This window comes from Lutjanus erythropterus, chromosome 4 (genome assembly GCF_056507025.1).
Source record: "Lutjanus erythropterus isolate fLutEry1 chromosome 4, fLutEry1.hap2, whole genome shotgun sequence".
In the NCBI taxonomy this organism is placed as follows: Eukaryota; Metazoa; Chordata; class Actinopteri; order Lutjaniformes; family Lutjanidae; genus Lutjanus; species Lutjanus erythropterus.
In genome coordinates this window covers 36,760,973-36,783,528 of record NC_139320.1, presented here as the reverse complement: position 1 = coordinate 36,783,528, position 22,556 = coordinate 36,760,973, and the positions used below count along the sequence as shown (strand labels likewise).

The following is a 22,556-nucleotide window of genomic DNA, read 5'->3' as shown; positions in this document are numbered from 1 at the left end:
TCAGGTGTCACACAAGCTTCCAGTCTAGTCAGAACCAGCATTTGTGATCTCTCAGTCTGGATCACATATCAGTTACATGTTGACAGTATAGTAGTTTTTTTCTGTTCACAAACACATCTTAATGTCTGTGGGGAGTTTGTATGGACACCTGTTCCATTAAATATGAGGAAATCCATTCTTAATACTCCCTTAAGAGTTGAACTAAATACCTTTTTCACCTTAACAAAGCAAAATCATATGAAGTAGAACTTCAGATACCACAACAGCCTCCTTGGCCTTGGAGTGAAACTTAACATAACTGTGCAACCAATGACACAAGGCAGACAGCACCCAGTGTACTACTCTGCAGACAGTAGACTTGTGCACCTTAAAAATTTCTTCCACAATGTACTGGAAAGTCCCACAAGCCTAAGATCTCAAGGCAATCACCATTTGAAGGACTGCTAGCAAGGCATGGTTCCTCCTACTTTGGTGTTAACAGTTCAGTTCAAGACTGGACGGAGACATCATGGCATAGACTGATGGTCAAATCTGTACTCTCTACCAAGTTGCACATCACTTATACTGGATTTCTTTATCTTGACAAATGTAATTTGCTATCTGCTTTTCTTCAATTGCAAAAAATTCAACCATTATTTGAGGTCCCACAGATTGTTTCACCTTTTAAGCTACTGGTATGTGTCCCTTAAAATTTTCTGAGCAAAATGGTGCAAAGTGCTAATAATTGGAGGTTAAAGGGTTTTTACATTCATTTGATGTTTGGGAAGTCAGGAGTTTCATTTTATTACATTTAACACATATTACAAAGCATATATATATTGAGGATATGCAAGGGAGACTCCTTCAGGTGATCTAATGAGTGTTGTAACTCATAGTTTAATCAGGTATAAGGTTAACTAAACAATGAAATGTGATGAATTCAATAGATTAACAGAGAAATATTATAATATTAGAGGTGCAAGTGTGGTGTATTTTAACTAAATCCTTGAAAAATATTGTAAGGATTCTCATACATATGATTCAGTTAGAAAGAGATTTCACATTCAGATACATTTATTTGGCATCAGCCCCCATTTCTCACTCTTTAACATAACTACAATTCTGTCCCATGAAATTAGGTACATGCATTTTATGACTCAGTGCCCCGACCCATGATTGCTTTCTTTGTGTTCCTCTCTGGTCTCAGCAGGATTATGTAACATTTGGGTCCAAACAGTGCCCCCAAGAGGCCAAAACTGGAGGCCAGAATGGCAAAGACCTCCACTGCATCTGCATATTTTCCTGGTGAGCTGATATAAGCAGGGACAAAGGCCACCCACACAGCACAGAAGATCAGCATGCTGAAAGTGATGAGTTTGGCCTCATTGAAACTATCTGGAAGATTCCTTGCTATAAATGCAATCAGAAAACTGAGGATAGCCAGTAAGCCAATATAACCAAGTAACACTGCAAAACCAACTGTGGACCCAACTGCACACTCATAAACTATTTTGTCATTGTGGTATTGAGTGTTTTTATGAGGAACTGGTGAGGCAGATACAAGCCAGGCAGTGCAGATTGCTGCCTGAATAGAAGTGAGAACCATAACTGTTCCTCTCTGCTGCATAACACCAAACCACTTGAGACTGGCTCCACCTCCTGGCTTGGAGGCCTTGAACACAGCCAGAACCACCATGGTTTTCACCAGGATGCATGAGATGCAAAGCACAAAGCTGATCCCAAATGCTGCATGTCTCAGCTGGCATGTCCACAGCCTGGGACGACCGATAAACAGCAGTGAACACAGGAAACATAACTTAAGAGACAGCAATAGCTGGAAACTCAGTTCTGAATTGTTGGCACGAACTATAGGTGTTCTGCGATGATAGATGAAGATGCTCAGGACAACAACACAGATACATGTGCCCAGTAATGAGGCAGCTGTCAAACAGATACCCAGAGGCTCATGGTAGGAGAGGAACTCTGTTTTCTTAGGAACACAGTGGTCACGCTGGGGGCTGGGCCAGAAGTCCTCTGGACAACTAGTGCACTCCATAGAGTCTGTGAAAAATAGGAACAATCTTGAGATACATGTTTATATAGTAGCTACAAATTGCCATGTTTGAAACAGAACACCGACCAGTGTCATTGCTGATCTTTCCCTCAGAACAAGGGATGCAGTCAAAACAGCACACAGGTTCCCCTTTCTTTCTGGCCATGCGGGTACCTGGAGGACAGCTTTCACTGCACACTGACTGGGGTGGCTATAGGGACAAAATTAAATATTTGTCATTCTACAATACTTTACACTGCTATTTTGACTTATGCATGAGGTGTCTGAAAAATCCGAATGAACCTTTTTTGATTCAAAGTTCCAAAAGATTTTGTCTTCATCAATTGTGAGTTCTTCTCCTTTGAAGGCCGACCTCTTAACCTCACCCACATTCTGAAGTTTAGATCTTCCATCAGGTAGTGGCAGCAAGTTAATGATATCATATATTGGTAAGGAATCACCATTCTCATCAAATGACACTTGATCACCAAATTGTGTCGTGAAGTTGACCTTTTCCAAGTAATACAAAAGCTATGAATATCAAAGTCGAGGGACAGAGGAAAACAAGAGGACAGAATGAATAGAATTACATAAACATCTGTAGAGTACCGCTGACAGTGAACACAGCAGTAGTATTCATTAATCAAAATGAAAACATCAATGTATCACTAACCCAATAATACTATCCACTACTATTGCACAGTGGTAGGGAACATTGTTTCAGCTATTTGCTTGGCACTTTACAATTAGTAATGTAAAAAAAACAAAACAAAGAAAAAAAAAAACTTTAAACCACGTGATTTTGTCATATAAACAGGTGGAGTGTAAACTGATATCACACCTGCCATGGCTCCAATCCTTCCAAACTGCCACAGCTGTGCCCACTGAAAGGTCCTCTCCCTGGCTCACACTGCAGCTGGTCATCAAGGGCATATGCCAGAGCATACACAGCCTTGTACACATTATACTCTGGCCTGAGGTTTGTAATGTCCAGAAAATCCGTCTTTACATTCTCTAGATCTTCCTGTCCAGTGCATAATGCGTCCCCAGTGTCTCCACCTGCTGGAGGTGGTGTAAGTCTACACTGAAATGTGTATTCCCAAAACTGGTTCACCTGAAACATATTGAAATCAGTTTGTTACAAATTCTGACAATATATTATTCTTGCAATTGCCAGATTAGATAGCATAGTTAACATCTCACCATGCTATTTATATAGCTGCTAGTGTAGTAGTCAGGACGTATTTGTAGGAGGAATTTCCTGAGCCCTGGAATTTCCCCTCGTCGGATGGCAATGCCCAGTGTGCCACCCAGGTATGGTAAAAGGTGAGGAGTCTGGAGCTCAGTAGCTGCTGTCCAAGTTTCACTGGCAATCCACTGCAGGCCAGTCACATTCTGCCTCACCACCTGTGTATTATAGCACATGTATAAATCTATACTGCCATTCCATGTCTTGTCTTACTCTTTCATATATGAATGCAATTCTGTTTTGCACAGTATTGTGAGCAAAGTAATGCATCATCATAACTGTAGTTTTCTGTAATATGTCTCAGTGATCAATGATCACAAATTAATTAATTCAATTCAATTCAATTCAATTCAATTCAATTCAATTATTGACAAATAAGTGGTGTGATTTATTCGCTTTGATATATTTATCAAAGACCAAGATGTTATTGTTACTTAAAATCTTTCAGTTTAACAATTAAACTTCAACAACATTAATTTGTATACTTGAATTAAGTTCTATTTCAAGGCTAACCTCTTCCATGAGGTTCATCATGTAACTCTGATGTGCAAACACAATGACCACACGAGCTGTGGATTTCTTCATCACATCCACAATCCTCTGTAGTTCAGCCTGGTCATTGTCTAAAGGCAAAACCTCTAAGTAGGCCAGACAACCTTCACCAGACTGAGCCAGGTCAGATTGCAAGGATCGGGCAGCGTGGAGTCCATAGTCATCATCACTGATCAGCAGCCCTGCCCAAGTCCAGCCAAAGCGGATTAGAATCTGAATCATAGCACGGACCTAATTAAATGAAGATTAAAAGAATTAGAATAGAATATAGAATATATTTTTATTGTCATTGCAACATATACAACAAAATAAAAAAATGCCAAACCAATCAGTGCCACATTCAATGTTGTAAAACGCTATACGGGAGCATAAAAAAATCTAGGTAGGTAATATAAATTGTGTTAAAATAAATAAGATATAAAAGGACAAACACACAACCATACATTCTATCATCTGTTGATTGCACGATCCCTTATTGCACTAGCAGCTTGTATGTATTGTCCTTTTTCTGATCAATCTGTACTGTCTGCCTGATGGCAACAGTTCAAACAGGGAGTGACCAGGATGTGAAGTGTCCTTTATAATGATCTTGGCTTATTTGAGCATGTGCTGAAATAATGTTTCAGTGTAAAACCTCCAAAACAGTTTCAACGATTGAAATTGTTTAATTATGCCTTTCAGATTTGTTAACTGAGGGCAAACAAAGTCATACTGACTGAAAGAGTGTGACTGTGATTGAATGAATACATTTTCCATTGCACTAAAGAAATGTATATATTGAGCAATGTTTAACTGCTCATCTGTTCTTTCTTGAATTTTCATTTTGCTGACACATGATCACCTGGAAAGTATCACTTGGGATCGTCCTAAAGAAGGATGGAAATTTTTGCCGGTCACTCAGACAGGAACATGTGGCAAAATAACTCACCTGTGAAGGACAGACAGGACATTCTAAAGCATTTTTAATCTTTTTATACTTTGTTTGACATTAATTTTGAAATGAAGTGAAATCAAATAAAAATAATAAGAATAATAATAATAAAAATGATCCCACAGTATTCTTTAATGGTAAGATGGTACACTTACCATGGATACTCTGTACAAACCTAATACACTGGAGATGGCAATAGAAGGGGTAGAGGAAGAATCACCCACAATCCCAAGGACTGGAGGGGCTCCTTCACAAGTCTCATCTAATGTGAACTGGTCCTCTTGACCACTGACTAAGGACAACGCTGCACTGAATCCAATCCCTAGGTTGGCACAGGTATCAATAAGACTGTATCCCAGAGTCACATTAGGTAGCAGGTTAGAATTTCTGTTGATCTCATCAATAGCAAAGGCCATGGTCTGAGCCCACCTGAATCCTATAACATCAAAACTAACACAAGAAATACCACTGATTACTGCTGAAAAAGACAACATGACACTGACTGTGTTAACATGTACATGCACATCAACAAATTTTGCAAAGATTTAAGCCAGTTAAAGAACAAATGTTACTAAAATACTTACAGTGTGGAAAAATGTAATATGTTTAAAATGGCATAAAACACAATGTGATTATTTTTGTCATATTTGATTGTCAAAAATACACTCTGCTAATTTATTGTCCAGTGTTTCTCCTTTTTACTGTTTTCCTGATGGACTTACCCATAGCAGGTAGGCTGTTGTGGTTCTGAGGTAAAAGACAGCTCAGGAAACACAGAAAAGAAGTGGGCCTGAAACAGACCACCTAGAACCACATCTCCACCCTTGTGCATCCCATTTAGATGAAACTGTCCCTGTAACTGGCAGGAAGGGGAAAAAAGAGGGGAGGACACCGCAGAAGTAAAGCAGGAATACAAAACGAAATACATGAACAAGTGCAATTTGATCTCTAAAAATGCCCACATGCCTTTCCTCTTGTTTACCCCTCTTCCGGGTCTAGTCAAGTGTTTTTGGCTATGTCATCCCCTTTTATTGACTTGTAGTATTGTTTAATCTCACACAACACCCATCAGGGCGTAAGCAAAGGTAGGGGCGGGGGCTAAAATACATTTCATTTGAGATTGTGTATTGAGGTAGAATTCATTTGTGCACTTTTAGTAATGTCTCCCTCTGGCCATCTTCCCAACCCAAATTGATGACAACAGTGATCGAGGTCTTCTTTCAACTTCCAGTACAACATCTACTTGCACACACGCACACACACACACACACACACAAACACACACACACACACACACACACACACACACACACACACACACACACACACACATGATCGCATGATCCCCTCTAGTTTAAAAATGATTCATGTTATATCTCCCTTTGGTGTAAGTAGCCTTGTACTGTCTTGCGCTTTTATCCACTTGGCTCTCAGTTGCCAATCACTGTCAGAAGGCAGTATACAAAGGCAGGTACTTCTTATCGCAGCTCCTTCTGACTCCTAAACGCTGAGAGCAACCCACTTCCTGGTTGCCTTGCTTCCTCTTCACACTGCTCCATAATTGATCCACACCCCTGCCCACTCCCCAGCACCATACACCTGCTCTGCCCTTCCCTGCTCCTTACTACTACTCTTAAACGACAGGGGGCAGGCGTGTTGGGGGTGCCAGCAGCCCGGCCACTTCCACGTGGTTTGGGTTGCAGCCCCACTGACACCCCAACATACAGCATTCCAATAAGGATTCAAGAGGGTATACACCATGTGACGGTGGATTTGGGCTGTATGCCATCTGTAATCCACCAGATTCTGGTTCATCCCAGGGCTTTGATGGAGGCATCATGGGTGCACAGTAGGTGTGTGCATGGGGATATCCTCAGATCCCTATAGTGCCAGTAGAAATTCGACATAAGGGCAAAAAGTATTGTATCAAGGATGTGGTTAGATCCCATCTGATGCACCCCCTGATTTTGGGCACAGATTGGCTTGGTTTAAGGGATTATGTGTGGGAATGCACTGACTGTCAGTAGAGACATCGGATATGTGTGTGGTGCTCAGTGGTGATGTGAGGTTGTCCAACACTGCAGACGGGGAAGAATAACTGGTGGTGCCTTTGCAGGAGGCTCCGCAGGTTCCTGTGCTCTACTCCATGGAAAATTTTCCGCTTAAGCAGTGATGATACTCTATGCTTTGCTTAGGACCATGTGATATAAATTGATGGTCATTTGGTACACCTTGACACAGTGCAACAGATTGTACAGAGTGAACTGTGACACTCAGACAGAAGAGGAAATTACCCAGTTGTTGGTACTGAAAAGCCACCAATTTTCCAGGCAGCTCAACATAACTCAGTGGCTGGGCATAAGTGTTATGACAAAACACTGTGGTGGCAATTTCTGTTGAATAAAGCACAGAGTCAGAAACTTGTCTTTCTGTAAGGTTTACTCAGGCATCTGCAGATGGACTCACAGCACAGTCAAAGAATGAACTGGGTGGAATGAGCCCAGAACAGAGAATGTATCAATGTTTTATACACAGATAAATGCAAGGTCAGGAAAGGGTGAGTTGCATATTGTTATCACATGATAGTACAGGACATTCAGAAAAACAATACAGCACTTGGATTGTTCTAGCTCATGTTGTCTTATGTTATAAAAGTATATCGGGCCTTCCTCTCTGTCCTGTATTCAGGCAGATACAGGATTACATGAGAAATGGGAATTTCTATCACAACACTAAACTGGATAATGGCCAAATTCTGTTGGCCCAGCAGTCAGGGAGTGATGTGAGTCTTGCCCTGAATGCCAATTAGTTAACCAACCTGCCATCCCAAGTGCGCTGATGCACCCATTTTCACTCACTGAGATTCCATTTGAGTGACTTGGTATGGACCTCATTAGGCCATTTCACTGAAATACACATGGATTTTGCTTTGTGTTAGAGTAATTCTAAAACAAAAACATAGGAACACAGTCTGAGATTCAAAATGAGTAGAATTATTTAATGAAAATCTTGCAAGCAAGGGAACAGGTCACATACAGGAGTCTGCAGTGTAAGTGTTCGAAGAAAGAATGTTCACACAGGATTTTTATAATGCAAAAAAAAATGCAGTATATAGAGTATAAAATCAGCATATTTTTTGTGTTAGTCCTCATGGATTATGTAACACAATATCCAGAAGCAGTGCCCCTGTGCACTATCTGTCCAAAGTGTGTTGCACAGGCTCTACTTTGGGTTATTTCACAAGTTGGGATCCCAAAGAAGATGTTAACTGGCCAGGGCACCTCTTATATGTCACGCTATGGGAAATATATGGATTATTGGGCATCAATTCAGTTCTGACTAGTGTGTACCACCCTCAGACCGATGGCTTTGTTGGGCATCTGAACAAAACCTTGAAGTCCATGATCTGGAAATTTGTGCATGATGATAACTGCTACTGGGATAGGTAGCTAGATCCTCTGTTATCTGCAATGTGGTAAGTACCCCAGGCCCCCAAGGGATTTTCTCCCTTTGAAATGCTGTTTGGCAGAAAACCACGTGGGTCCAAGTCCAAGCAAAAATATTGTTCAGTACATCCTGGACCTGAGAGCAAAGCTCCACACACAAGGACAGTTATGGGAGAATTTGCTAAGGGCCCAGGAGCATCAACAGTACCTGTGCAACACAGGAACTAGGTTGAGACAATTTGAGAGAAACAGTACTTATATTGCTCCCTCCTTCCAACTTCCAAATTACTTGCCAAGTGGTGTTCACACTAGGGGTGTCACGATTCTCCAAATCCTCGATTCGATTTGATTTTCGATTTTAGGGTCAAGATTCGATTCGATTCTCGATTTTTTGTTTCTTTTTCTCACAGCACAGAGACCTATGCCATTTTTAGACTAGTCTAGTCTACGATCATTGGTTTTATTAGTGACTCTTTGGTTTCAGCAGTGTGCACTACTCATAAAATAACAATGTGCAACAAAACAAAATAAATGAATAAATAAATACAATTCCAACGACATGGAACAATTAGAGCCTTAACAAACTATATCCTAACAGTTGAACATGAAAAAAATAAGTAGCTTGGACTTTGCTGTCCCCTGAGAATGACTTTGTCATTTTTACATTCTTCTTTCAAGTTTTGTTGTTATCTTTATCTGGAGAGAGAGATGATCTTTGAGTTATCAAAATATTAATTATTTACATATTTATGGCCAGACAAGACAACTGTTATTTTTGATTTGTCATTATTGACGTAGTGTGCTGTGACGGTGATGTAACTCTCAGTTGCTCTTGAGGTGCAGCCATCTGTTGTTAAGGCAACAAATTCTGCATTGCTCAGACCCCCAAAACTTTTTCTTTAACGTCTTCATACATGGGGGGCAACACTTTTGTTGTAAGATGCGACCTGCTGGGCATACTGTAGCGTGGCTCAAGTATGCTAATTAAATGTTTAAATCCAGCGTTTTCCACCACCGAATAAGGCTGCAGGTCTGCTGCTATAAATAGCCCTATAGCGTTAGTTATAGCTTTTGTGCGAGCTGAGGTCTGTGGAAGTTTTATTGCAAATGAGGATGGAATAGTTGGCTGGACCAGTGATGGTGTTTTCCCAGTTGTCAAATCTACATCTTTGTGATGCCGGTCCAGCAGTTGAGGCAGATTGTCTGTACAACTTTAAATTAAGTAGGACTTCTTAGATTTTGTTGTAACTTAGACTTTAATCAGGTGTACGGTTAACTTAAACAATGAAATGTGACAAAGGCAATAGAGTTTGGCCAACGCAAGTGTAAGTACTTTGTATTTCAGCTTTAAAAAAAAAAATGAGACTGTTCTCACATAAATGATCCAATTTTCAATATTTTAACATTACTATTGCTAATAAACATATTTCCTGCCTCTATTTTTGAATTTGTGTACTGTTTCTGTTACTACTAGCCTACTTTTCTGACTGCGCTATTGTGTTGTGAACACAAAAATCATTCATTCTGTCCCATTGCGTACATTTTTTATGACTCAGTGCCTCGACCCATGATTGCTTTCTTTGTGTTCCTCTCCGGTCTCAGCAGGATTATGTAACATTTGGGTCCAAACAGTGCCACCAAGAGGCCAAAACTAGAGGCCAGAATGGCAAAGACCTCCACTGCATCTGCATATTTTCCTGGTGAGCTGATATAAGCAGGGACAAAGGCCACCCACACAGCACAGAAGATCAGCATACTGAAAGTGATGAGTTTGGCCTCATTGAAGCTATCTGGAAGATTTCTTGATATAAATGCAATCAGAAAACTGAGGATAGCCAGTAGGCCAATATAACCAAGTAACACTGCAAAACCAACTGTGGACCCAACTGCACACTCATAAACTATTTTGTCATTGTGGTATTGAGTGTTTTTATGAGGAACTGGTGAGGCAGATACAAGCCAGGCAGTGCAGATTGCTGCTTGAACAGAAGTAAGAACCATAACTGTTCCTCTCTGCTGCAAAACACCAAACCACTTGAGACTGGCTCCACCTCCTGGCTTGGAGGCCTTGAACACAGCCAGAACCACCATGGTTTTCACCAAGATGCATGAGATGCAAAGCACAAAGCTGATCCCAAATGCTGCATGTCTCAGCTGGCATGTCCACAGTCTGGGACGGCCGATAAAGAGCAGTGAACACAGGAAACATAACTTAAGTGACAGCAATATCTGGAAGCTCAGCTCTGAATTGTTGGCGCGTACTAAAGGTGTTCTGCGATGATAGATAAAGATGCTCAGGACAGCAGCACAGATACATGTGCCCAGCAATGAGGTAACTGTCAAGCAGATACCCAGAGGCTCATTGTAGGAGAGGAACTCTATTTTCTTAGGAACACACTGATCACGCTGGGGGCTGGGCCAGAAGTCCTCTGGACAACTGGTGCACTCCATGGACTCTGTGAAAATAGGCACAGTCTTGAGGTACATGTTTACATTGTATTCACAACCTGCCATGTTTAAAACTGAGTACCAACCAGTCTCATTGCTGATCTTTCCCTCAGAACAAGGGATGCAGTCAAAACAGCACACAGGTTCCCCTTTCTTTCTGGCCATGCGGGTACCTGGAGGACAGCTCTCACTGCACACTGACCGGGGTGGCTATAGGGAGAAAGTTACATATTTGTTATTGTACACTACTTTATGCTGCTCTAATGACTTATGCATGAGGTGTCTGAAAAATCCGAATGAACCTTTTTTGATTCAAAGTTCCAGAAGATTTTGTCTTCATCAAGTGTGAGTTCTTCTCCTTTGAAGGCCGACCTCTTAACCTCACCCACATTCTGAAGTTTAGATCTTCCATCAGGGAGTGCCAGCAGGTTCATGATATCATATATTGGTAAAACATCCCCATTCTCATCAAATGACACTTGATCACCAAATTGTGTGGTGAAGTTGACCCGTTCCAAGTAATACAAAAGCTATGAATATCATATTAGACAGAGGAAAACCAAACAGGACAGGTTAATAAAGAACTTTGTATGCCTATGGTAGTGTTGAATAATCAAAATGAAGACATTAGCATACCACAGATCTGTTTAAACCATCCACTACTATTAGTAGTTCTCCAGTAATAGGAGAAACGCTTTCAGCTATTTGCTCTGCACTTTACAATGCAGTAATCTCACAGCTTTGTCTTTAATCCTACACTGTAAATGCTACTCTGCAAGAAATACCTAAGTTTGTGATTTTGTTACATAAACAGGTGGAGTGTAAACTGATATCACACCTGCCATGGCTCCAATCCTTTCAAACTGCCACAGCTGTGCCCACTGAAAGGCCCTCTCCCTGGCTCACACTGCAGCAGGTCATCAAGGGCATATGCCAGAGCATACACAGCCTTGTACACATTATACTCAGGCCTGAGGTTTGAAATGTCCAGAAAATTAGTCTGGACATTCTCTAGATCTTCCTGTCCAGTGCATGTTGCTTCCCCAGTATCTTCCCCTCCTGGAGGTGGTGTAAGTCTACACTGAAATGTGTATTCCCAAAACTGGTTCACCTGAAACATATTGAAATCAGTTTGTTACAAATGACAACTGACAATATATTATTCTTGCAATTGCCAGATTAGATAGCATAGTTAATCTCTCACCATGCTATTTATATAGCTACTGTTGTTGTGGGGATCAGGGCGCATTTGTTGGAGGAATTTCCTGAGCCCTGGAATTTCTCCTCGTCTGATGGCAATGCCCAGTGTGCCACCCAGGTATGGCAAAAAGTGGGGAGCCTGGAGCATAGTAGCTGCTGTCCAAGCTTCACTCGTCATCCATTGCAGGCCTGTCACATTCTGTCTCACCACCTGTGCATGCACATGCCACAGTTCTCTGAATTATACTGTACATTTTACACAGTTAAATGTTTTATTTATTAATAGGTGCAATCCTATGTTTAACACAGTATTATGAGGAAAATAATGCATATCATAACTGAAGTTTCATGTAATTTGTCCGGAAACGATCTAACTCTTATAAGAAATAACAAATAAGTGGTGTGATTTTTTCATTTAAATATATTTGTGAAAGGCTGAGGTTGATGTTATTGTTAACCAAAATTTTCCAATTATCATTAGCAACATTGACTTGTATACATAAATGAAGTCATAATTAAGTTCTATTCCAAGCCCAACCTCTTCCATGAGGTTAAGCATGAGACTCTGACGTGCAAATACAATGACCACACGAGCTGTGGATTTCTTCATCACATCCACAATCCTCTGCAGTTCATCTTGGCCATTATCCAAAGGCAAAACTTCTAAGTAGGCCAGACAACCTTCACCAGACTGAATAAAGTCAGATTGGAAAGATCGGGCAGCGTGGAGTCCATAGTCATCATCACTGACCAGCAAACCTGCCCAAGTCCAGCCAAAGTGTCTGAGAATTTGAATCATGGCATTCACCTGAATACAGAATGCAGAGGGAAGAGATTAGTGTACAGGCTGAAATAGTCTGATGGTGGAGAACATGCTCAAAATATTCATTAATTGAACTGATTTATTTGCATTATATTTGCCTTTCAGTGTTTTCAGCTGAGACCAATCAAGTTAACAAGTTTCACAAAGAATGTGATTGTTGTTACACAAAATGAATATACTTTTCATTGCAGTATTCCTGAGGTTCTTTCTAAGCAATGTTTAACTGCACACCTGTTCTTTCATGAATTTTAATTTTGCTGACAGATAATCACCTGGAAAGCATCACTTGGTATCGTCCTAAAGAAGGATGGAAATCTTTGTCGGTCACTCAGGCAGGAACATGTGGAAAAATAACTCACCTGTGAAACAGACACAGACTGTACATACTAAAAATGTTCAAAGCCTTTATAATAAGGTTTTTTACTTTACTTTACTTTATGTTTACAAATGACATTAAATTTGAAATTAAATAAAATCAAATCCAATGATGGCAAGGCAGAAAACTTACCATAGGTACTCTGTACAAACCTAAGACACTGGAGATGGCAATAGAACGTGTAGAGGAAGAATCACCCACAATCCCTATGACTGGAGGGGTTCCTGCACAGGTCTCATCTAATATAAACTGCTCCTCTTGACCACTGACTAAGGAAAATGCTGCACTGAATCCAATCCCTAGGTTTTCACAGTTATCATAAATACTGTATCCCAGAGTCACATTAGGTAGCAGGTTGGAGTTTCTGTTGATCTCATCAATAGCAAAGGCCATGGTCTGAGCCCGCCTGAATCCTAGAACATCAAAACTAACATAAAAAATACCACTGATTACTGGTGAAAAATGCAATATAATGCAGTAACTGGGTCAACATGTACATTTTGTATAACAGTAGATTCAGCACAGACATGAACCAGTTGATTTGCAATGGTCACTGCAATGATTTACTAGAAAAATAAAAGCATGCAAAGAAGTAATATGTTTCAAATAGCATATATTAACAGCATTATTGTTTTCATGCTTTTTTACTTTTTATGCTGTTTCCCTGACAGACTCACCCATGGCAGACAGGCTGTTGCGGCTCAAAGGCAAAAGACAGGTCAGGAAAGACAGAAAAGAAGTGGACCTTAAACAGTCCACCTAGAACCACATCTCCAGCTTTGTGCATCCCATTTAGACGAAACTGTCCCTGTAACTGGCAGGAGGAGGAATAAAGAGGGGGGTGCAGAGCAGAGGAAAAGCAGGAATTCAATAACAGGAAATACATTAACAAGAGCAATTTGATCTCTAACAATGCCCACATGGCTTTCCTCCCATTTACCCTTTTTTTTGAGCCTAGTCAGTTTTATTGCTATGTCAACATCTTTTATAGTGTTTTGCACACCGCACCATCTGGGCATAAACAATAGTACAGGCGGGGCCAAAAATACACTTTATTTGAAATTAATTTTGCATTGAGGCAGAATTTATTTGTGCACTCATAACAATCTCTCCCCACAACCATCTTTCCAACTCAAATTTAAAATGTAAATGACTGCAATTATATAGGCCAACTGAAATTTTCATTTATTAAGTTGCAAATAAAGTAGATAGATTGTTTCACCTTTTAGTAAACCCCTGGTTGCTTTGTTTTCTTTGAGTGTGTGAGTGTGAGTAAGTGTTGTTGGAAATTTTACATGCAGTGCTAGCTAACATAGCTGAGCCGATGTACTCTCTTACAGAGAGTAAAAAAGTAAATAAGCATCGATGAATGCTATTAGCTTTGCTATTTTCTGTTGTTGTTGATTATAAGTTTGCATGCGTATGTGTTAGTATGCTATATTTGTCCACAGTTAATTTTATATATTACTCAAACCAACTAACCAACTAATGTTTTCTGTGCACATTTAGGTGCAGGCCAGGGTGCCGGCTGGAGACTAGCAGACCAGATGTTTGCTGACTGGCAGCTGGTAGGCCTTAGACTCCTGGCTAGGCAGCAGACTGGAGTGGAGTGATGGGCTCAGGAGAAATAGCATCTGCAGTGCTAGTGCCAAACTTCTACCTGTAGAATATCTCTTCTTGTACTAACTCGGGGTCCCAGAAAACATAGAGGGACTTTAGGAAGCCAGTGTCTTCATTTGCAAAACCTTCCAAATGTGTGCCAAGACAAAAGCCAGGCAGGACAGTGAGTGTCTGCTGACATGTTTTGCCACATGTACTAAGCAGAGACCATCATGAGGGTGAATGCAAGGCAGGAGTTGGAGAGCCCAAACTGCAGCAATAGCAGGAAGACAGGATGAGTTCAGGGATTTCTTGATAAACTGAAGGGGCATGAGCTTTAAGGAAGGTAGGCTAGGGTTGCGGGTCAGGTTACAGGAACAGGTGCAGCCTAAGGTTCAGACAAAGATGGCAGGAAATCAAGGCACAAAGCAATGTTCCAACCTTGACAATGTGGCAGACAATGAATGGAAATGAGTGGGGTGGCTATATATTGCAGGCTGATAATAGAAATGGGAAAAGGGTGAGCAGGTAGGTGGGAAAGGTCAGGAGATGGAAATTGTGAGAAAGCTGTTACTGCAGGGCAGAGGAGAAAAGCTGGCAACAGGTGAGCAGGGTGAGTAAGGTGACTAAGATGAATAGTGAATGTCCCATGAGATCTGGTGGACAGATGGAAAGTGGCCGTAAAGGGGGATGGGGCAGTGGGAATGTGACTGGAGGGAGTGACAGAGAGGAAGAATATTACATTTTGTGACATTTGCTGTTTGGAAACCAGAGAGAAGCTTTTTGAATTCAGGAGCATTATATGAACCAGTGAGTGTATCTGGAAGTCTATATCAATTTAGGTGAAAAATAAATGTCTTAAATAATAATGGTAAAAAATACAAATAACACTCCAGACTGAGACAATAATAATATAACTGCAGGAAAGGCTAAAGATACAATTCTGAGATGAACCATAGGAAAAATAAACAATTGAATAGTATGAAATTCTGTGCAGTCAATGTGACTGTTCATGGCTGAAATAGGTAAAAATGATAATATTTTTGTTGCCTTTTGTGCAATTTATGTAAAAACAAATGGAAAACAACAAAATAAAAATACATACACTTTTAGGAAAACCAGCAGGATTTTATTCTTTTATTGAATACAATTAATGCACATATACATTTCAAAACAGTCAAAATGACCATTGTGGCCATTCTAGCGTTAATTAGTTATAGGATTAACTTAAACCATGAAATTTGACAAAGGCAATACCATTTGAAGTGATGGTAACTACATCCTTGAAAAAATGCAATGTATTCTCACACCTATGATCCAAGTGGTAAGAGATTACATATTCAGATACATTTATTGGGCATCACTCCCATTTTCTCAACATCTTAACATTACTATTGCTAATAAAATTACTCTCTGACTGTACTTTTGTATTGTGTACAGAATAATTTAGTGCAGTTTTTATAACTCAGTGCCCCGACCCATGATTGCTTTCTTTGTGTTCCTCTCTGGTCTCAGCAGGATTATGTAACATTTTGGTCCAAACAGTGCCACCAAGAGACCAAAACTGGAAGCCAAGATGGCAAAGACCTCCACTGCATCTGCATATTTTCCTGGTGAGCTGATATAAGCAGGGACAAAGGCCACCCACACAGCACAGAAGATCAGCATGCTGAAAGTAATGAGTTTGGCCTCATTGAAACTATCTGGAAGATTCCTTGCAATGAATGCAATCAGAAAACTGAGGATAGCCAGTAAACCAATATAACCAAGTAACACTGCAAAACCAACTGTGGACCCAACTGCACACTCATAAACTATTTTGTCATTGTGGTATTGAGTGTTTTTATGAGGAACTGGTGAGGCAGATACAAGCCAGGCAGTGCAGATTGCTGCCTGAATAGAAGTAAGAACCATAACTGTTCCTCTCTGCTGCAAAACACCAAACCACTTGAGACTGGCTCCACCTCCTGGCTTGGAAGCCTTGAACACAGCCAGAACCACCATGGTTTTCACCAGGATGCATGAGATGCAAAGCACAAAGCTGATCCCAAATGCTGCATGTCTCAGCTGGCATGTCCACAGTCTGGGACGACCAATAAACAGCAGTGAACACAAGAAACATAACTTAAGTGACAGCAATATTTGGAAACTCAGTTCTGAATTGTTGGCGCGAACTATAGGTGTTCTGCGATGATAGATAACGATGCCTAACACAACAGCACAGATACATGTGCCCAACAATGAGGCAGCTGTCAAGCAGATACCCAGAGGCTCATTGTAAGAGAGGAACTCTGTTTTCTTAGGAACACAGTGGTCACGCTGAGGGCCGGGCCAGAAGTCCTCTGGACAACTAGTGCACTCCATGGAGTCTATGAAAATAGGGACAGTCTTGAGATACCTGTGTATATTGTATCTATGATTTACCATGTTAAAAACTGAATACCAACCAGTCTCATTGCTGATCTTTCCCTCAGAACAAGGGATGCAGTCAAAACAGCACACAGGTTCCCCTTTCTTTCTGGCCATGCGAGTACCTGGAGGACAGCTCTCACTGCACACTGACCGGGGTGGCTATAGCAAATAATAGACAAAAAAATCAAGAATTAAATAACTGTTATTCTATGGTGCGTTGCACTCCTATTTTGAGTTATCCATGAGGTATTTCAAAAATCAGAAGCAACCTTTTTTGATTCAAAGTTCCAGAAGATTTTGTCTTCATCAATTGTGAGTTCTTCTCCTTTGAAGGCTGACCTCTTAACCTCACCAACATTCTGAAGTTTAGGTCTTCCATCAGGGAGTGGCAGCAGGTTCATGATATCATATATCGGTAAGGGATCACCGTTCTCATCAAATGACACTTGATCACCAAAGGGTGTGGTAAAGTTGACCTTTTCCAAGTAATACAAAAACTATGAATATTACAATAAGGGATGAAGGAAACCAAAGAGGCCAAGTTAGAAAAGAAATACATATTACTATGATGAACACAAATTGAGGAAATCAGTATATCACTGACCTTATCATACAATCCACTGCCTATTACCCCATGGTAGGGAAATGCTTTCATCTAATTGCTTGACACTTTACAATTAGCAATCTCACAGCTCTTTATTTAATCATCCAAACTCCAAATACTACTCTGAAAGAAATACTTAAGTATGTGATTTTGTCATACAAACAGGTGGAGTGTAAACTGATATCACACCTGCCATGGCTCCAGTCCTTTCAAACTGCCACAGCTGTGCCCACTGAAAGGTCCTCTCCCTGGCTCACACTGCAGCATTTCATCAAGGGCATACACCAGTGAATACACAGCCTTGTACACATTATACTCTGGCCTGAGGTTTGAAATGTCCAAAAATTCAGTTTCTACATTCTCTAGGTCTTCCTGTCCAGTGCATAGTGCTCCCCCAGCATCTACACGTGCTGGAGATTCTCCAAATTTACACTGAAATGTATATTCCCAAAACTCGTTCACCTGAAACATGAAAATTGTGTGTCATAAGTAGTAACAATATATTATCATTTCAATTACCAAATCAGATTGAATAATTCATCTCTCACCATGCTATTTCCATAGCTGTTGTTGTGGTGGGGATCAGGACGTATTTGTAAAAGGAATTGCCTGAGCCCTGGAATTTCTCCTCGTCGGATGGCGATGCCCAGTGTGCCAGACAGGTATGGCAGAAGGTGAGGAGTCTGGAGCTCAGTAACTGCTGTCCAAGCTTCACTGGTCATCCACTGCAGACCTTTCACATTCTGCCTCACCACCTGTGTATTATAGCGAATATATAAATCCATTATGCCATTCCACTAAAGTAGTGTCTAGTCCTCTGGATTATACAGTTTAAACAGTTGATGATCTGACTCATTCATACACATGTCAAGTCCTATGTTTTCCATAGTATTATGAGCAATGTAATGTATAATCATAACGAGAATTTTGTGTTATTTGTCTTAATGATCTCACTTTAACCTTTAGCAAATAGGTGGTGTTGTTAACTTAGATATATTTGTCAAAACTCAATAAGTTATTGTTAGAAATAAACATTAGCAACATTAAGTTGCATACTTAAAGTTACAATTAAGTTCTATTTCAAGCCCAACCTCTTCCATGAGGTTGATCATGTAACTTTGATGTGCAAACACAATGACCACACGAGCTGTGGATTTCTTCATCACATCCACAATCCTCTGTAGTTCAGCTTGGTCATTATCCAAAGGCAAAACCTCTAAGTAGGCCAGACAACCTTCACCAGACTGAGCCAGGTCAGATTGGAAGGATCGGGCAGCGTGGAGTCCATAGTCATCATCACTGATCAGTAGACCTGCCCAAGTCCAGCCAAAGCGCTTGAGAATCTGAATCATAGCACGTACCTTATTGAATGAAGATTAAAGGGATTAGAGCATAGACTGAAATAATGTTTTTGTGGAAAACCTGCAAAACAGGTTCAACAGTTAAAATGTTTTAGTTATTGCATTTTAAGTTTATTAACTGAAACGAAACAACATCATAAGTGACACAAAGAATGTAACGGTTGTTACGCAGAACCAATATATTTCTCATTGCAGTAAAGGAACATACTTTCTGAACAATGTTTAGCTACACAGGGTGTGAATTTTCATTTTGGTAATAGATGGTCACCTGGAAAGCATCACTTGGGATCGTTCTAAAGAAGGATGGAAACTTTTGTCGGTCACTCAGGCAGGAACATGTGGCAAAATAACTCACCTGTGAAAGACACAGACCGTACATCCTAAAGTGTTCAGAGCTTTTTTCATCTTTTTTTCTGTTTTTTTTCACCCTGTTTACAACTGACACTAAATTTCAAATTAAATAAAATCATTTAAAATTATTCAACAGAATTTTTAGATGCAATGCAGAAAACTTACCATAGGTACTTTGTACAAACCTAATACACTGGAGATGGCAATAGAAGGTGTAGAGGAAGAATCACCCACAATCCCTAGGACTGGAAGGGTTCCTACACAGTTCTTGTCTAATATAAACTGCTCCTCTTGACCACTGACTAAAGACAACGCTGCACTGAATCCAATCCCTAGGTTTGCACAATTATCATAAAGACTGTATCCCAGAGTCACATTAGGTAGCAGGTTGGAGTTTCTGTTGATCTCATCAATAGCAAAGGCCATGGTCTGAGCCCACCTGAATCCTAGAACATCAAAACTAACACAAGAAATGCCAGTGTTTACTACTGAAAATGACAACATGACACAGTACCTGTGTCAACATGTGCAATTTGTGCAATGAATTTCGCAATGTCAACCCTGTGGAATAGCAACAGTTATGAGCCATAAATGCACAATATGATTCTATCGGAGTAATATATGATTGTAAAAAATATATTCTATTAATCAAATTTTTTTTTCTTGTGTTTCTCCCTTTTGCTTTTTTTCCCTAGAGGACTCACCTATGGCAGGTAGGCTGTTGTGGCTCTGAGGTAAAAGACAGGTCAGGAAATACAGAAAAGAAGTGGAACTGAAACAGCCCACCTAGAACCACATCTCCAGCCTTGTGCATCCCATTTAGATGAAACTGTCCCTGTAACTGGCAGGAATTGGAATAAAGATGAGAGGACATAGCAGAACAAAAACAGGAATATGACAACATGAAATACATGAGCACAGGCAATTTGACTAAAAATGCCCACATGACTTTCCTCCCAATTACCCCTTTTCTGTGCTTAGTCAAATTTTTGGTCTCTCAGGCCCTTTTATTGACTTCAGTGTTGTTTAATCCTTCAAACCACCCACCAGGGCATAAGCACGATTAGGGGCAGGGCCTGAAATACATGTCATTTGACATTTATTTTGCACTGAGGCAGAATTCATTGGTGCACTTTTAATAATATCTTTTCACGACCATCTTTCCAACCCACATTTAATGTGTAGTTACAATGATTGAGGTCTGCTTAAACTTGTACACATTTATCTAAGTAGATAGATTCGTTCACCCTCCAGTAAAACATGTACTTGCATTGTTTTCTTCAGAATCACTCCTGAGCAGATATATACATACATGAACCAGAAGAGCCACTTTGTACTAAGCATAATGCCAAGCTTATGTGGGCATACCAAATTAAACTCATGAAATGGTAACTGCTGTGCATGTAACCAGATTTTAGGATGGATGTGAGATTACAGTGACCTTTGACCATAAAAATGTTATCAATTCATTCTCGAGTCCAACTGGTCTTGTGTGCCAAAAGTGAAGTTGAAGTGTTGAAGTCTTGAAATATCGCATTCACAATTCAAAAAATAGGCTGATGGGTCCAGTATTATGCAAGATTAGCAGCTGAGAAGCACCAGGTCCATTGTCATGAATGCACACACACAAGTGATTGCATAACCCCTCCAGGTTAAAGCCTAGTAGATAAGAGTAGTTTTGCCTCAATAATATTTGCTGACTGGAGGCTGGTAAGCCTCAGGCTAGCTGGCTAGGTAGCAGACTGAGCTGGAGTGATGGGCTCAGGAGAAACACAATCTGTAGTGGTAGTGTGAAACTTCCACCTGTAGAATGCCACATCTTGCACTAACTCAGGATCCTGCTTCCAGAAAATAGTGAGGGTTCAGGAGGCCATTGTCTTCATTTGCAAAACCTTCCTTTGATATTTCAGTCTTGTGGCAGGATAAAAGCCAGGCAAGACATTGTGAGTCTGCTGAGTCCACATTTGGCCACATGTACTAAGCAGAGACTGTCATGAGGGTAAACACCAGGCAGCAGTGGAAGGACCCAAATGCAGAAAGACTAGGCAGATGTCAGTTTGTGAAAGCTCCATCCACCAGGTCACTCTATGCTAATCGGTTGAAGTTTTTCTCCCAGTGGTGCAAGATACATGACAAGGCGTCGGAGAGCTGGCCATCATTATTTTCATGTAGTTGTCTGATGGTGGCAGGTGTACATTAACCTTGAAGGTATGTGCAGCTGCCATTTCAGCAGGGCACACCAGACAACCAGACAGTGGGGTTGCATTACCTGGTTAGCCAGTTGTTAAAAGGTGAATGGAGACTTAGGCTGCCAAGAGTCACCATAGTGCCATAATGAGGCTTGAAATTGGTAGTGGGGTCTCTGCATTTACTTCATTTTGATTGTCTGTCAAACCAACAACCAGGCAAACGGGTAAACTCCATGCCCTATGAGTGAGCCAGATGTGCATGCACTGGTACCCAGATGGTTCAGGGTTTACTCTCCTACCAAATCCATCTTCCCACACAAAGAGGGTGCCTCCCTCACATGTGAACCAAGCCACTGAGTTGGTAGCACTCAGCTGATGGATTGTCAGAGTTATTGTGCTCAGTTCAGGCTCTCAAGCCATATATGGAGCCACTGCCACGTCACAAATCTGCAACCACTTTATTGTCTATCGGGGGTAGTAAGAAGGGCAAAGCACTGTTAAAACAGATGCTTTCTAAATGGATTGTGGATGTGATTCTAGATGCTTAGAGGTCACAAGTCCTGTGTGTGCCAAGTGATGTTTGTTGTCACTCTACTAGTAATGAGTCCACATCCTAGGCAGTGTTAAAAAGGGTCTCTCAATAAGATCTATATCTGTACCGCTAGAACCAAGAGATCTTAATGTGCCTTGCATTGCTATTATTGTGTCAATGTGGCTGCTTCCCACACTATGGTGACAGCTGTACTATCAATGGGTGCTTTTCATTATGTTGAATTTTGCCTCCTCATCTCCTCCCTTAACCTGGAAGTCCTTTCCCCTCCGCCATGATGAAGGATCTTCCAATCGCTTAAATGCACCTGCAGGAGGCAAGGAGTGAGGAGAGAGGAGGCTTCTGGAGGAGCTCAGAGCGACAACAAACAGCACTGAACTGTAGCCGATATTATTAATTTAAATATTTAAAAGGAATATTAAGTAATGACTAA

General features: G+C 40.7%; 2 protein-coding genes across 4 annotated transcripts; both read right to left on the bottom strand.

Annotated features, from left to right (window-relative positions):
- Positions 1-1,129: 1,129 nt before the first annotated feature.
- Positions 1,130-5,692, bottom strand: LOC146328891 (extracellular calcium-sensing receptor-like). Of its 3 annotated transcripts, none has more exons than XM_084716555.1 (9): positions 5,487-5,692; positions 4,920-5,214; positions 4,675-4,761; positions 3,795-4,064; positions 3,236-3,439; positions 2,874-3,146; positions 2,336-2,563; positions 2,120-2,243; positions 1,130-2,040 (listed from the first exon to the last, which is right to left on the bottom strand). In XM_084716555.1, exons 1-9 carry the CDS (start codon positions 5,690-5,692, stop codon positions 1,130-1,132), a joined length of 2,598 nt encoding a protein of 865 aa, XP_084572681.1. The 3 variants fall into 3 exon arrangements, with proteins under 3 accessions (XP_084572681.1, XP_084572683.1, XP_084572682.1); XM_084716557.1 differs by having other exon boundaries at positions 2,874-3,169; positions 3,250-3,439; positions 5,487-5,626; XM_084716556.1 differs by having other exon boundaries at positions 2,120-2,234; positions 5,487-5,596.
- A 4,063-nt stretch (positions 5,693-9,755) lies between these two features.
- On the bottom strand, positions 9,756-20,198 carry LOC146328890 (vomeronasal type-2 receptor 1-like). The gene is made up of 18 exons (XM_084716554.1): positions 20,089-20,198; positions 19,550-19,844; positions 19,302-19,388; positions 18,764-19,033; positions 18,221-18,427; positions 17,862-18,134; positions 17,338-17,565; positions 17,104-17,227; positions 16,832-17,025; positions 13,735-13,865; positions 13,190-13,484; positions 12,954-13,040; positions 12,397-12,666; positions 11,863-12,069; positions 11,497-11,769; positions 10,961-11,188; positions 10,745-10,868; positions 9,756-10,666 (listed from the first exon to the last, which is right to left on the bottom strand). The coding sequence occupies exons 1-18, from the start codon at positions 20,196-20,198 to the stop codon at positions 9,756-9,758; spliced, it is 4,314 nt and encodes a 1,437-aa protein (XP_084572680.1).
- Positions 20,199-22,556: the final 2,358 nt, after the last annotated feature.

Bases quoted from the DNA above. Each gene is read 5' to 3' on its own strand.
- LOC146328891 (XM_084716555.1), bottom strand. From the start codon at position 5,692: ATGTATTTCGTTTTGTATTCCTGCTTTACTTCTGCGGTGTCCTCCCCT. The intron at 3,147-3,235 runs GTGAGATGTTAA...AATATGTTTCAG, and splicing joins GCAGCTATATAAATAGCATG to GTGAACCAGTTTTGGGAATA. The intron at 2,244-2,335 runs GTTCATTCGGAT...TTGTCCCTATAG, and splicing joins GGAACTTTGAATCAAAAAAG to CCACCCCAGTCAGTGTGCAG.
- LOC146328890 (XM_084716554.1), bottom strand. From the start codon at position 20,198: ATGCACAAGGCTGGAGATGTGGTTCTAGGTGGGCTGTTTCAGTTCCAC. The intron at 11,770-11,862 runs GTGAGAGATTAA...AATATGTTTCAG, and splicing joins GTAGCTATATAAATAGCATG to GTGAACCAGTTTTGGGAATA. The intron at 10,869-10,960 runs GTTCATTCGGAT...TTCTCCCTATAG, and splicing joins GGAACTTTGAATCAAAAAAG to CCACCCCGGTCAGTGTGCAG.